At 42.8% G+C, this 16,566-nt stretch overlaps 1 protein-coding gene across 1 annotated transcript in view; it reads right to left on the reverse strand.

Moving 5' to 3' along the window:
* The window catches only part of LOC112972332 (tetraspanin-3-like), a 120,580-nt gene extending 104,369 nt beyond the window's left edge, over positions 1 to 16,211 (reverse strand). The window contains 2 exon segments of the mRNA XM_026078694.1: positions 9,516 to 9,567; positions 16,051 to 16,211. Of these exon segments, the coding sequence (XP_025934479.1) occupies positions 9,516 to 9,567; positions 16,051 to 16,211 (213 nt within the window).
* Between the last annotated feature and the right edge of the window lie 355 nt (positions 16,212 to 16,566).

Consider the following 16,566-nt stretch of genomic DNA (forward strand, 5'->3'; position numbering starts at 1 on the left):
CGGGTGAGCATGGAGGAGAAGCAATTCCTAACATTCTTCAGCTCCATGAAGCAAGCAAGAGTGGTCTCCACTGCTGTGGGAGATGGAGGCACTCATCTGCCAGCCTGACCTGTCATCTACAGAGGTTTGCTGCTTGCTAGGTACACAGATCTGGGATGTTGTGGAGAGAGGCTTGTCCAGCCCTCTGTTACCCACCGCTGCTCTTCCATGTGGGCACCAACAATACTGCTGGGGAAACTTGGGAAATATGAAACATGACTACCTAGCTCTGGGGACAACAGTGAGAGGTATGGAGGCCAGATGGTTTTCTCCTCAATCCTGCCAGGAGGAAGAGTGTGAGCAGGAGTGAAGTGATACTGTGTGTCAACAATTGATTGCACAACTGGTGTCAGTAACAGAGTTTTGCTTTTTATGACCCTGGGACCCTGTTCTAGGATCAATGTATGCTTGGGAGCAAAGGATTCTACCTCACTATATGGGGCAAATGTATCTTTGTTAACAGTCTGACTGACCTAGTAAACAGGACTTTAAACTAGGAATGATGGGAGGAGGGAGAGAGCTACCAGCAGCCATGTGAGGAGATATGGACAGGGTTGACAAGCAAAGGCCCCAGTGTGATGTGAACAAAAGGAAATGCTTAATCAACAAAACAGGGCTTAAGTGGGGGCACCTCAAGCATTTGCATGTAGTCAAGGAAGTTCCCACAAGACAACACTATTGAGAAATCTCAAACACTTTCTAGGAAATCAGCACACTTGGGTGCCTCTCTAAAGTGCCTGTACACTAATGCATGCTGCATGGGCAATAAAAAGGAGGAATTAGAGATCTGCTGCAGTTGCAGGGCTATAATTTCATTGAGATCATGGAGATGTGGTGGGATAGCTTGCATGACTGGAACGGCCAGGAAGGCAAGAGCGGGGAAGGGGGATGCTGCTGAGAGAGCAGCTGAAATGTATGGAGCTCTGCCTAGGGGTGGGCAATGAGCCAAATGAGAGCTTATGGGTAAGGATTAAGGGGTAGATTAGCCTGGATGACATTGTTGTGAGCGTTTGTTATAGGCCACCTGATCAAGAAGAAGAAGTAGATGAGGCCTTCTACAGAGAGTTAGAAGTAGCCTCATATTCACAGACTCTGGTCCTCATGGGGGAATTTAGCTACCCTGATATCTGCTGGAGGGACCACACAGAAGGGCACAAGTAATAAGACAATGCAGGATGTTCCTGGAGAGCACTGATGCCAGCCTCCTGACACAGGTGATAGAGCAGCCAAGGAGAACAGGTGCGCTGCTGGACCTCGTACTTACAAACAGGGAAGGACTAGCTAGAGATGTGAAGGTTGGAGGCAACTTTGCCTGCAGTGAGCATGAGCTGGTGGAGTTCAGGATTCTGAGAGGAGGGAATAAGGCAAAAAGCAGGATCACAGCCCTGGACTGCAGGAGAGCAAACTTTGGCCTCTTCAGGGACCTACTTGAAAGGATCCTATGGGATAGGGCCCTAAAGACCCTAAAGAGAAAAAAGAAGACATGGATAGCTGCTTCATATTCAAGGATCACCTCCTCCAAGCTCAGGAAGAGTCCATCCCAATGAGCAGGAAGTTGAGCAAAGGTGGCAGGAGACATTCCTGGAGGAACAAGGAGCTCCTGGCAAAACTCAAACATAAGAAGGAAGTATACGGAAGGTGGAAGCAGGGACAGGTAACCTGGGAAGGATAGATGGACACTGTCCAAGTATGCAGGGATGGGGCTAGGAAGGCCAAAGGCCATCTGCAGTTGAATCTGGTGAGGGATGTCAAGGGCAACAAGAAGATGTGCAAGTTCATTAGCAGCAAAAGCAAAACTAGGGGAAATGTGTGCCTGCTGCTGAATGGGGCAGGGGCCATGGTGACAAAGGACATGGGAAAGGAAGAGAGATTGAATGCCTTCCTTGCCTTGGTCTAGTAACTTAATTTTGCTATATTTAAGGCCAGTAGCTAGCAGTGTCCCCCAGGGGTCAATAGTGGCTCCAATCCTGTTCAATTTATTCATCCATGGCGTGGATGAAGGGACAGAGTGCACCCTCAGCAAGTTTGCTGAGGATCCAAAATGGGGAGGAGTGGCTGTTACACCAGAGAGCTGTGCTGCCATTGAGAGGGACCTCAACCGGCTAGAGAGAAGGGCAGAGGGGAACCTCCTGAAGGTCAACAAGGGGAAGTGCCGGGTCCTGCACCCAGGGAGGAACAACCCCATGCMCCAGAACTGGCTGGGGGCTGACCAGCTGGAGAGCAGCTCTGCGGAGAAGGAGCTGGGAGTGCTGGTGCACAACAAGTTGACCATGGGTCAGCAGTGTGCCCTTGTGGCAAAGGAGGCCAATGGTATTCCCTGGGTTGCATTAGGGAGAGCATTGCCAGCAGGTTGAGGGAGGTGATCCTCCCCCTCTCCTCAGCCCTGGGGAGGCCACATCTGGAGGACTGTGTCCAGTTCTGGGCTCCCCAGTACAAGAGAGACATGGAGCTACTGGAGCAAGTGCAGCAAAGGGCTGCTAAGACGATGAAAGGACTGGAGCATCTCTCTTATGAGGAAAGGCTGAGAGAGCTGGGGCTGTTCAGCCTGGAGAAGAGAAGCCTGAGGGGGCATCTTATCACTGTGTATAAGCATCTGAAGGGAGGGTGTCAAGAGGATGTGGCCAGACTCTTCTCAGTGGYGCCCAGCGACAGGACACGAGGCAATGGGCACAAACTGAACCCCAGAAAGCTCTGTCTGAACATGAGGAAAACCTTCTTTACTGTGAGGGTGAYGGAGCACAGGAACAGGTTGCCCAGAGAGGTTGTGGAGTCTCCATCCTTGGAGATACTCAAAAGCTGTCCGGACATGTACCTGTGCAACGTGCTSTAGGTGACCCTGCTTGAGTAGGGTGTTTGGACTAGATGATCTCCCGAGGTCCCTTCCAACCTCAACCATTCTGTGCGTGATACCTTGTTCAGCCTTTCTAGGATGGTAGTCCTTGCTTAGTTATGGAGTGGTGCTGTCTGTACTTGATTACTATCATCAGGTTTTAAGACTGATGCTGGGAGATAGAACTGAAGTGAGGGAAGTGTATGTGTGTGATTAAGAGAGAGAAAACAGTTTTTTTAGAGAATCCAGCATCTAACAGTATCATGTCTTATTAACTCTGTCCTCTGTGCACCAGTGCTACCATTTGAAATTGAACATCACAGGCGGCTTCAGGGTATGTAATAGTAATTCAATCAGTGAAGAAAGCCAGTAACCTGACCAGAAGAGACTTCCTCTTTCAGGAGGAGGAAAAAGATTTCTGGAGATGCTTGTACAATCCAGTTGTCCTGGATTGTCTTCTAACTGCAATGAAACGAAGAAGACRAAATGAAGATGAAATGCTTTCCTGTGAAAATCAATCCTTTCTGATTTCCACTCACAAAACAGAACTGTAGACCACATCTCTATTTGTGTCAGTCAAAATATAGTCTTCTTCTGTTTCTCATGACTCACCTTACGTAATAAAACAAGTAGCAATGCAAAAGTGAAAACAAAAGAGAAGTTTGCTCTGCTCTGTTGTAAGCTCTTGCCTGGACATTTGGGTCCTCTGAAATTCCTGCGCAACCTGAATTCTCTTATCATCACATCATTAGGCTGTTGATGGCTTCAGCTCTCTAACATTATCAGTGGCACTTTTCAGAACACAACTGTATTGAAAATGATATGCAAGAGAGCTTGCAACACTGCATCCAGAGAGACTTTCATCTCAGACTTATTTAGAGTACTCACCCTTCTGACAGTTCCTCCATCTGCCCCTGTGTGAGCTGCCTGGGGCTATAATCTAGGCTAAAGGGGAAATCACTGGYGTCATGTGCTTCTGACTCCTTGCCAAGAGCAGACACGAAAAAGCAAGCAAGGGATGGAGGGAAGAGCAGTGAAGGGACTGCACATCCATAACTCAAAGGTCAGCTCAGAATGAGTAATTGTTTCTTACCGGTACTTGCTGAGGAAAAATTTCTAGTTTCTGAGATTAAGTGGGCAGAACTCTGTCTTCATGAGATATAATTCCTTTTGTTGAGAATTTTTGTGCTGGCATGTAGCTTATTATTATGGGCTGTATCTATTAGCCTTACACAGCAGAAGCTAAAATATATTTCAAGTCTCATATATCTATATGCTGTACATGCTTGTACAAAAAGAGAGTCTGTTGAAGCCAGCTTCCCTCAGACAATTCCCCTGTGAGATAGAGCGTTAGTTTGATCACATAGTATCACCCCATTGGTACTTGCAGCCATTGCTCATTTAACTTCTCTGTCACATAGTCCCTTCCTTCTTCCCTTACAGTCCATAGAAGATTCAAATCTGACTCGATCCACAGGGCTTGTTTCTTCAGTTTAGGCTTCAGAGACTCAGGTTTCTAATTTGGTAGACCCTCAAATTCTGTCTTTGGAGGCTACAGCTTTTACTGTGTGGATGTCATTGCATGACTTTTATAACCTGCCTCTCAGGAATATTTTCCCATCTTATTTACCCCCTTACCAGCCTTCACTCAGCCACTGCCAACTCTGTGATGTCCTGCTAACATCCAACTCCATAAAATGCATCTAGCAAGGGAGCAAGAAGGGCCAGTTGAGAGCCAGAGCATTCCTGGATTTTTTCTTTTCACATTCTCTGGCTACCCTGAGAATGTTTCTATCAGTATCACCATCTCACAGAACAGATCAAGAGAAAGGACACTGAAATGGAGATGGCTGCCTTCCTATTTATGTGGCCTGCTGAGTGCTGTTATAAACAGTAAGGTTTGTCTGCCAGCGTATCTGAGGATGTGAGTTACATGGTGAGATGAGTATAATAACGACAAAAGGTTGCCTTTATACTCCATTCATTTCAATTTATGACTGACATAAATAGAAGCATTTTTGTGTCACTGGCCTGCTGTAAGCATGGATTCTTCCCTTGTAAAGGGCAAATTATTTATCACAGTGAAAAGCAAACAGACTTCAAACTAAAAGTCTGTACTTGTCTCTGTGTTCATGATAGCCATGCTTGGAGGTAAGCAGAGGTGATTGGAGGCATTACTTCCTTTCTGAAGACAGCACTATGCATTTGCTCTAATATTCTCACCAGGACATCCTCTGTTAAAGAACGGGATGGGTTTTGTCCCATGCATTCTCTAAAATACCTCATGGGAAGTACCTGTCTCAGGAATCAATAAGTCCTTAGGCTTCAATGCATTTACCTACACAACACGCTTGGCAGGCAGGAATACATGACACCCAAGGTCACACAGGGTATCTGCAGCAAATTCAGAACCTGACTGTAGGCCTCCTCAGTGAGAGGCACAGTGCACCTGCCTCTTCAGGTACCTATTGCAAATTGTACGAAAGCTAGTGCCAGGAGTCAAATACTAGCCTGAGGCTTGTGAAACCTATGTTCAGTTTCCTGCTTCTCTGAATTTTAAATGGACTCTCAGCGCCTCATTCCCTTCTCAGCTGCCTGGGAATGCGGTGAGAATACACGCAGACACGATGATCACACACTTGGTGACTGTTGCCTTTGTCCCACCCCTTATCAGTTAGCTTATGAAGCACCCATAGGGAGATTAGCACAGACACATCAAAGGCAGGACTCCACAGTCTCCTCCACTGCGCTGTCTGCTCCCCACCTCAGTGGTTCCTACATGCTCCAGTGCTCCATCTGTGCATCCATACGAAAAGTGGAGGCTGTAAGTGAATTAATTAACCCCAGAGTCCTCTGCATATGAGCTTGCGTAAGACTTGACTCTCAAGAAGAGGGATTCTTGTCCACCTCCAAGTAGATGTTCAATATTTATTGGTCATCTTACAATTCTCCATTTTGCAGAACCCCGTAACAGAGCAATATGTACACTTTGTCAGTTCACCAGCAGTAAAATCGAATTAAAAACTGAGAAGAAACATTCATTTAACTTTTTCAGAATAAGACTCTTGCTGAAAGACACAACAATTACCAGTTCAAATCTCCAGCTTTTAGCACATAAAATTCCCAGCTGATGAGATTGCTCTGGGTAAACCAACATTCTTTCTTTTTTTCTTTTAAAATGGCATTAATGTCATTTTTCTTTTTTCACTTAAAAATAATTAAATGTCAATCTTATTTAAGATTTTTTTCAGTCTCTCTCTGTGTATCACATTTCAAGACTCTCCCTCTCTTTTTCTTTTTCTGTATCTTTCTTCCATTCAGGTCTAAAATTTTCTTAAGTATTATGTTATTATTTATGCACCAATAGCAATGCAGATAAATTTAATTTTGCTTTCTCTTATTTCACAGAATCACAGAATCACAGAATAACAGAATCGCTGAGGTTGGAAGGGACCTCTGGAGATCATCTAGTCTAACCCCCCTGCTCAAGCAGGGTCACCTAGACCATGTTGCACAGGATCGCGTCCAGGCGCGTTTTGAATATCTCCAGAAGAAGGAGACTCCACAACCTCTCCGGGCAACCTGTGCCAGTGCTCTGTCACCCTCACGGTGAAAAAGTATTTCCTCATGTTCAGATGGAATTGTCTGTGTTTCAGTTTGTGCCYGTTGCCTYRYGTCCTGTCRCTGGGCACCACTGAAAAGAGTCTGGCTCCATCCTCTTGGCACCCTCCCTTCAGATACTTGTACACGTTGATAAGATCTCCTCTCAGCCTTCTCTTCTCCAGGCTAAACAGGCCCAGCTCTCTCAGCCTTTCCTCATAAGAGAGATGCTCCAGTCCCCTCATCATCTTTGTAGCCCTAAATTTGTGGGCTGATCTATTATATATTTTTTATATTTTTTTAAAAATGCCCACCAAAGGCTCCTCTTTTTCATCACTGACTGTTCCTTCCTGCTGTTTTCATTACTTTATGAATGTAGGCATTTATAAGCAACAGATTTATGAGCTTACTAGACCTGATGTGATATTAAATATTTTTCCAGAGTGGAAAAGAAAACAGTACAGGACTCAGAGAAAATTATTTATTGCCTGTATTAAAGAAAATGGTTACTCTGTCCTTACAGAAGCAGGCAGACTGAATCTTATGCATAGTACACACAGGAGCTTTTGGGGACCATAATCCTATGTTGGAAATGAACAGCTAATTAACGGTGGCCCATTAATTCAAGAAATGTAGGCATTCTGTCTGCTTGTAAGCAGTTTGTGAGCTCGTGGCTGTGCTCTTGCAACCACTCTGTGTACGAAGTGTTTTGATACATCATTTCTCCTTGAACACTTCTTGTTTGGAAGAGTTCTTGCTGTTTCCTTTAGACACACAGATCATATGTCACACCTCTGGTAATGGGTGAGGTTCATTTCCCAAGGCAAAAACACATTTTTTCAAAATATTTTTCCACAGATCTTCCCAGCATTCATGCAGTGCAGATAACTGTACTATCTACCATAGCTTTCCTCCTCTCCTTCCCGTCCCTGTCCTCCTTTTTTTTTTATTAGCAGATAATCTTTGCACTATAGGAGCCTGCAATTGTCCAATGATCAGGACTCTGCTGTGGAGGATCGTGTACAAACATCTTCCAGGAGACAGTCTCTACTCTCAGAAGCCCAAAACCTAAACTGTAAACACAGAGTGATAAAAAAGACTGAAAAAAAGAGTGAAAAGGGGAAAGTGTTACCAGGCCCATGTCACGGAAGCAATTGTTCCAAGGTAACTCAGCCTCCAGTAGAACTGAAGAATGAACCGAAACCATAATTTCACTATCATTTTAAGTGGGCTATGTCTACTACTAGCACAAACAGCCATGCATCTGCACTTTCCTGGACCATGGCTGCTTGGTTCTGTAGCATTTCAGCCCTCCACCTCCTTGTGTTGGCATAAACATTTTGTGGCACAGAGTAAAGCAAATCTGGGATAAAACTAATGGACAAAAAGAAGGTGGTTTTTAATCTGGATCAGTTCACTGGGGAGGTTCACCAACCAACCATGCAATTGCTTTCATTGCCATGAAGAAAGGGAGAGGGAACGTGCAACCAAAGGCAGACCTGTGTTTTTCAGAGACAGGACAGCTTACGCAGGTCTGTGACCACTGCCAAGCTACTCTTCATTGCTTAGTCTGCTCTCTTAGACAGAAGACAAACTTGTTAATGCAAAGGAACAGGATTTCTGTCTTGCCATCTTGGTATATCTACCGCATGGCTCGGCAAACCTGAGCTATGCAACTGAGGTACTAGTAGGAGCAAAACTATGCAATTCAGTGTAGCAATGCCCACCTGATTACACAGGCTCTGTGATGACCTTGTAAACTGAGTGCCTACTACCATAAAGCACACAGTGGGTATGCACACTGTAGCTGTGATATCTGTACCTGATGATGATGAATTATAAACGTTCTGTTAAAGCCTCACAGGGCTCTCAGGTGTTACTGCAGTACTAATCAGTAAAAAGAAATAATAATTGTCTATCATCTGTATACCTTTCTATGAAGACTCTGGAAAACTCATCAGAAGAAAATTCACAATCCAAATGAAAAGAATAGCAGGAAAGAGTTATTTGCAGAAATCCTTTTGCCTCCTAGGCCAGCTGATCAACAGTTCCTCCCTCCAAGATCCTCTGTACAGGTCATGGACACAGAATGCTGCAGCCTAGCACCAACTTTCTTTCATAATTGTTTGCATTACAGCTATCAAAGCAGCTCTATGTTTCCAAAATACAGTCCCCTGGATTGCACAAAACAAGTGCAAAAAAAATTATTTCACTTGCCTACTACAAAATTACACTTCTGTCCTGGGTCTTCCCACACATTATGTCAACATGGTTCAAGACATCTGTTGCTGGACTTGCTGTCCAGAAGGACTCAGTGAGAAACCAAAGTTGTGAAAGATATAGCTATGGAACTATAACAATTTTATTTTCTGTGTTCTGCCTTGTTGTTTCTTCAGGAACAGTGGGAACAGCAGTCTTTTCAAGTAACTTACCACTCTTGGGATGGCTCCCTTCTTGCATAGTCTCATTGGTATTCTAATTTTGTTCCTTTTCATTTCCTTCCTCTTTATCCCTTCCACTTCCCCTTCTAAAGCACAAACCATTTCAGAAGAAATAAACAGAGTGTCTTCTGTGCACAGAGTGTCTTTTCACAGTCCTTAGATTAAAATGGCTACATATCAGTGACTGCTGAAGTGATGCCTTGGTCAGAAGTCCCATACAATGTGGACAGGTGTCTTTCTGTCATCTTGAGTGGGCTTTGAAAATAGGCAGAAAGGATTAGTGATTATATACTACTGGGATGCTATGAAAGGAAAACAGTAAATCCCCTGAACCTTTCCCACAGAGTCCCATGGATCCCTTCTGAAGAGCTGGGTTCAGGAACAAGTTTCACAGATGGAAGAGAATCAGCTGAAATTCATGGGGATGCACCACTCTGCTGAATGTGTTTACAAGAATCACCTGTAGGATATGATTTCTTCTTTCAAACTTCCCTCCATTTCAGTGGGCTTTCCACAGGATTTGCAAGAGTATTTTCATATAGTTCAAATATAGAGTTGAATCTCCCAGGTATGACAGGTTCATTGAGTTCAACTCTTACACTCACCTGATTCTTCCATTCCTTCTCCAACCGCTCACTTAAGTTCGAGCATGTGTCCCTAAAATTTAAGTAGACACACTGTACAGAACAGCACACAGCAAACCAATTTTGAATTATTGTCTGAACCTGTTAGTGTTCTGCAAAACATGTCTATCATTAAAGACATTAAATAAATGCAACTCAGAGAAGAAGAGATCAATCAAGCTGCATAAAGTCTCTCTTTTCCCTCCTACTGTGTTCATATGCTTTTTCCAACAGAACAGCTTGGCTTCTACATATTGGGACTTTCATGTTTGGGTTTGCTTGTTTGTTTTCCTATAAACGTTTTGAGAGACAAAGCTGTGAGAAGAGCGCCCCCACTCCACACCACTGGGCTGGGAGGGGTGGATGTTCATATGTGGGGCAGTCTAGGAGAGAGAAGGGACAGACTATTTTTTAGGGCTGAAGCTTAACCATTTTAGTCAGGTTTAAGTTCAGGGAAACAAGGCTGTCCCAAAGCTGGACAAAGTAGCCTTAGAAGAGACTCAGCCATAATCATCTCCTCGAGGCTGTTAAACTCTTTCCCTCCTGCCAGTTCAGAGAACTCAAGAGAGGTATCATATTTATTCCAGACAGGTCCCAGAACAAAAGGCAACTTGAAAGTGGAGAAAAAAAGAGATTACAATTCTGAAACATCTTTTAGTTCAAAGGTACAGGTTGCTCCTCAGCTGCTGTTTGTACAGTGGCTAATTTATAGCCAAAGCCCAAAACAACATCTGCTATCTGGCATATTTAATGTTGCTGGAAATCTGGAGAAGACAGAAGCATGGGAGGCCTTGTTAACCTGTTACATTTTTGTTGGAATCTTTATGCTACACAGCATTTGTAACCTGTGCGTCTGCCTTACTGTTTTATTTATTCTTTGCTAATAAAAGTAGCTATTAGCACTGTAGAAATAGCAGTGATATTGGCCTAACCAAACATCAAACACGAAGGCTTTGTTGACACTGTGTTATTGTGATATATTTCTATAATGGTTTGAGAAATGCAGGACTTCCCTCTGAGAACTGAATTTTCATCAGTATTTCTCCACTGCAGAATTGCTTAGTCCTGTTCCTTCATAAGAGTGGGGGAATAGTCACAAGAAAAATGTGTTTCATTTGGCTGGATATGTGAGTTTCTAAAGTGCCTCTTTTACGCGGAAATTAAAACCAGACAGTTAAAAGAGAAAATGTTCATCTTGCAGTCTCAGAACAAGCAAACTTGTCAAAAGGACAGTTTTATAGAAGTTGTTATCCTAGCTCTGACCTCGGGTGTGTTTAGACCAGTATCCTGCTCACTACTATACACTTCAGACGAATGTTAAAAAACAAACCTCTAACATATACTGTGATAGAATAATTTGTCGTCAAAGGAAGTCTTTTTCGAACCCATCAAGTTAAAATTTAACCCACCCCCAAGCACTTCAAGAAAATCTACAAAGTAGCTGCCAATGATCTGTCAAGGTCACACAAACTTAAAAAAGTCTAAGCTTTCCAAGAACATTGTGATAATGAATTTCCAAGTTCTAATTTAGAGTTATGCTTCAAAAAGAAATTATGTCTTTCTGGTCACTTTAAATATATTGCCTCCAAGTCCTTGGGACAGCCTATATATCCAGATCCTCTTTTAGGGGGAAAAGGGAAACACGAACATTAAAAATGCTTGCACCTTTTCCTGCCTTATTTCTACTAAGTCTTCTTTGCCTCCTCCTTCTGACGGACAGCTGCAGTCTTTCATTGTATTTCCTTCTTAGACACTCTGTGAACTACTCCAGCTTATTCCCAGCTTCCCACACACCACCTGGGAGACAGAAGAGCAAGGAAAGTACCCCTCTTTTTAACATTGCAGCATCCCTAGATTAGCCTCATTCATCACAGCACAGTCTCAGAGAGCAAGCACTAAAGAGGATTGACACAATATTTCAAGTCATGCTGCCCCAGGAGATGCAGGTAAGGATGGGTTCTTTTATACCCTCTCCAACGGTCCTGAAATCGCTAGTGAGACAAAGAACTGTTGCCCTGCAAGACAGTGAATTTCAGCATAACTTATGCAAAAAACACAGATAACGCCTGATTTATACTGAGCTATCTCTTTGAATGCCAGCCCTGAACATGTTGTTAAAGGCCACGCTGACTTCAAGACCAGCTCTGCAACTGATTAGAGAGAGAGACTGGTACCAAACTGGTCCCATGAGTTTGAAAAACAGAAGTAATAAAAATCCACCAGACTAACGGGACAGCATGTGAGTCAACAGTTTTTTTGTTGTTTAGATGTAGGTTCTAACAAGGGTTATGAAGCTGAGCTTTAGAAACAATTTTTCCATCCTTTGTGATTCTCCATTTAACGCTACCAGTCATGAATTCTGTCCAAGAGACAATATAAAACASACACTGTAAATCACAGTATTTATCCTGGGGAATGCACTGTTACAACCCATTTGAGGGTCTGGCTTCTTTTGGCAGATAGTAGTTTCCACTGTTCTGCACATACACCAGAAATTACTTTCTGGACCCAGGTTTGATCTTGAAGAGTGGATACAAGAATCTGCTCTTATCTATATCTAACCCACAAATGGGCCTGCTATGGATGTGGCAACAAATTTCTACTCTTTCCTTGTGCAGAAGTTACAGATCCCAGGTGCTCTGCTACACTTCTGTAAAGCTTCAAAATATTCTTCCTGCTGATATGCTACAAATGAAATAATGCATCTTAGACGAAAAGCGCAAGTGATGTAAAGAAAAGTGAGCTAAACCATTATAATCAGGGACATGGGAGTGGATTTTGCCTCTACCTGTTAAATACATTTTTTGCTTGTATTTCCAAGGTGCATTAAATAAAGGGCTGGACATATGATGGGAGTATAAATACTAGACTTCTATAGTATTAGTAAAACATTCTATTTATAGCATGGACATCAGAAACAACATCTCAAAATTGGGGAAAATTAATAATTTATATATTATATTTATTTATATTTGTAATATATTCATAATGTATATTATATACATAACATATTTAAAATAATAATATATAATAAGTGCATCAGGGGTGTGCTTTGATATTATCTGGTTGATATAAGAAAATACTCTACAAAAACCAGTAGAGAAGGTAGCTTTCTTTTGTCCATTTATATGTAGTATGTTGTTGTGGGCCTACCTATGAGGAATTTTTCACTAATCATGAGGGGTACTGCAGGAACAGAAGTATTTTGTGAAATCTCTCTATTGCATAAGAGCCCTCATTTGATCCAAACTTCCAGGGTACATAAATTCTTGGAAATCTGTTGGCTTCAAATGGCATTATATCAGTTTACACCAGTTATGGATTTATCCCACTTTTTTTGTATAGTAAATTAAAAAAAGGCATTTCAGTGTCTTTCATCTGTTCTTTTGTTACTCATTCCACCCAGGGTTTCCCTCCCTCCAGTTATTTTAATAAGCCTATAACACTCACTTCAGCCAAGCCAAGACCTCAGTGTCTCTTTTGTTAAGCCTGGAGTGTCTGACAGTGAGGTGCCCAGAACCGCATTGCCCTACATATGGGAGACTGTGAGGAGAAAATGAGTAGTTTCAAGAGTGATGACTATTTGTCCTCTGTTCTCTGTTGAGATTTTTTCTTCCTTACATATTTGGTCTTAAATTGAAGGATCCCACAGGAAGATAAATAGCTATGTACCAGTACAGAGCCTGTAGTCTTCTCACCTGAGCTGAGGTCAGGTACACCACAAAGGGAAGCAGGGACAAACATTTCTTGTTCATATGTAAAGCAAACCTGGGAGGAAAAGCCTTGGTCTTTTAGCTACAAGCAGGTCACAAATTGCATTAGAAAACTTTGCCTTCCAATGCCACTCAAGCCTAACAAAGCCATCTAAAATGTCATGTGCCTACAACTGGTATTTGCAGGAAGGAAATTGGCAAGATAGTTAGCAGAAAGATGAAGTATTTCTAGAAGTGGCATTCATGTCCCTCTGCTGACTTCTGTATGGGTTGGCCTAATAATTTTTTGCTATCTTTAACTTACTTGTTTTGATGGCAGGAGAGGCTGTTCTGTAGACACAGCTGTACATGGTTTGACTGGTTTTCAAGCACAGGCAGGCGAAAGGTTACGTGTACCTTTTTGAATTAATACAAGGTAGAGGTCTTCCTGTGGCTATTTTATAAGCTGAGAAAGCCTGATGGACACTCCGTAGGCTTGACAGAGGGAATGGCAGATTAAGGTCCAGGTGCAGTGGGTTTCTCTAACCTGAAAGAAATGTGTAACAAGCTAAGAATAGGAAAAGGATGTTGACAACAGGCCTGGGAAGAATTAGGACTCATCCCAACTAAGAAGAAAACTCCTGCCTTTAAAAAGAACTGAAGCTTATGTTGTTGAGCAACATTCTTTCACCCTTGCAATGCAAATTACCAATATACTCCTTTAGGCTACTGTTCTAAACCAGCAACTATCCACAACAACCACACTGACCTACAGCTGTCAATTTTTCTGTCCAAAAGAAGCTCAAATTCTTCCTTTTTACTAACCCTTATCAAATTCTCTACCCTTTCTTCCCAATTTATATCTAGCTTGCTCTTCCATGAGCCAGCCAGTTTATATCTGCAGAACACATGGCTAGCCATAGGCTACACAGACTACAGAGAAATTGAATATTTTGAAAAGCATAAGGCTGAGCTCACATCAACTTGTTTCTTGGTAATGTACTTCAATATTCATCTCCCAAACCACATAAGGGCTGTTCAAGCTTAGAAAAGGTTACACCCAGGAATAGTTCAGGACCAGTCAGTTACTACAGCATAAGAAGTACACACAGGTGACCTCTCTTGGTCTGGTACAGCCCAGACGTCATGGAGATCCTTATTCTAGCAGTATTTCATTCACTCTAGAAGAACTACTCTGTCATGCAGCTTACAATGCTTTGAGCTGGCTTCGATGAACTGTACGTTGATTCCAACAGACTGCTAATTTCTTTCCATAGTCTCTTTCACTTTGCTCATGGTCAATGAAGTCTATGAATAGGCAGTGTCTTTCCTAAATGTTTGTAAAGACATAACATAATATGCCTATTTCAATACCCACAGGGAGAAAGAAAAAAAAAAGGTATGTGTGTGTGTATGTGTGTGTGTGTGTATGCATGTTTTATATTGCCTATAAGTGCTTGCAGAATACTCAGTTTTCTCTCCATTTTCTTTCACTACCTCCTTCTACATCTCTTCATTAAGTCAGCAAGCTCCCTCTGACCCTTCCCACCCCCATGTTAGGTATATATGGAAAACCTCTTCAAAAGTTTGATACTGACGGAGTATGCTTTTTCAAACACGAATGTATACCCAACCTGCTGGGTTATGTTTTGTGGAAGTAATGATAAAATACTCTTGGGAACACAATGGCAACAAAAAAATAGCACAAAGAGAAACTGTAAAGCAAGCCAAGAGGTCATTTATTAAATTATTCTAAGACAAAAAAATGAAATAACAGGGCAGTGTTTGGAAGCCAGCTGGGTGAAGAATGGGCCTTTGGTAAGGCCCATTGGTATCAGGTTCCTTTCTGTTGCCATTGGAAATCAATCTGCTGACCTCTGTTTGCTCCTTAGTATGATAGCTACTACTTTAAAATCTCCCAGGTACATAAAATGTATACACCTTGTAGCATAGAAAAGTATCTGTCTAGATAAGGCTGAATAATAATATATGTCAATAATGATAACTCAGAAGCAAAACTAATATGATGGCAAAATAATGCTATGGAAATAACTCAGAAGTCAGGGTAACAGCAGTGGCATTCTTGGTAAAGTTTGAAAGGAATGGAGGGGCTAATTTCAGAAAGACGTTTAAAGGGTCATCCACCAAACCTCTTTCAGTCTGAAAGTCAGGCAAGAAAAAAATCGTCAACAGGCTTTTTCTAGAATTTTCTAAAACTTCACAGTTGCCCAAGAACAAAGTGGAACTCCAGTTTTTAAGTAGTGATTGCCACTCACACAAAATGGATTTAAAGTATTAAGCAATCAGAATGGTAACATTTTCACAGCCACTTTGCAGAGGTGTAAATGAGTCTAAGCAAAGGCCATGGCACCTGATGTGCAGATCCTAGTTAGCTAAGAGGCTGCCCACTGTCTTTTCTCCTGCAGATTTGATTCATCCTATTTATTTATTGCTTAAAATAATAAAATATCATAATAAAGCAAATTTTGTGTGAAAATTCTTTCTACTGCTTAATTAGAATTGGGCTTATGTTAAACCTTCAATCACACTTTAAAAAACAATGTTCTATGGTTCCTGGCTTCTCAAAATCACTGAGTTGCTGTGGGAGGCATGGACCCCAGGAGGCATCTGAACCAACTCCATGCACAGAGCATGGCTAGCATCAAGTTCAGCTCAGGGTTTGAAACCTCTGGGGATGGAGATACCACAGCCCCTCAGGGCAACTCCTCCAGGTCTTAACTGTTACCCTCAGCAAGAATTAGGGTTTTCTTATACTTCACTGGAACCTCTCTAGTTTCAGCTTATGACAGCTGTCTCTCACCTACCTGCCAGGCACTAATGTGAGGAGCCTGGGCCTGTCTCCTTGATCATCTCCCCATAGGTCTGGGGGGCTGCTGGTAGGCATGCTGAAGTCATCTCTGTTCCAGGCTGAACCATCCCGGTCCTGCAGCGTCTCCTCGTAGTGCAATGGCTCCAGTCCCGGCATCTTGGTGGCCTCCTCTGAACCCACTCCAGTTTGTCAAAGTCTTTCCTGTACTGAGATCCCAAACCAGAGACAGTATCCAGATGGCATGTGATGAGTGCTGAGCCCAGAGGTTAAAAGTCCTGCCCTCACTCCCTGGGCCTTGCCCTGCTCACACAGTCCAGGACTTTGTATTCATTACTGCCCAGGTGCATGGCTCGCTGCCCTCCAGGGGCCCCGGGCTTCCCCACAGAGCTGCTCCCAGCCCTGCTCAGCCCCAGCTGGTATTGCTTCTGGGGATCTGCCTTCCCAGGACAGGGTGGGCTTTTGTTCTGTGCTGAATGTCACAGGATTCCTGTTGGCACCTTCCTCCCACCTG

The sequence above is a fragment of the Apteryx rowi genome, unplaced genomic scaffold, assembly GCF_003343035.1.
Source record: "Apteryx rowi isolate R43461 unplaced genomic scaffold, aptRow1 scaffold_483, whole genome shotgun sequence".
In the NCBI taxonomy this organism is placed as follows: Eukaryota; Metazoa; Chordata; class Aves; order Apterygiformes; family Apterygidae; genus Apteryx; species Apteryx rowi.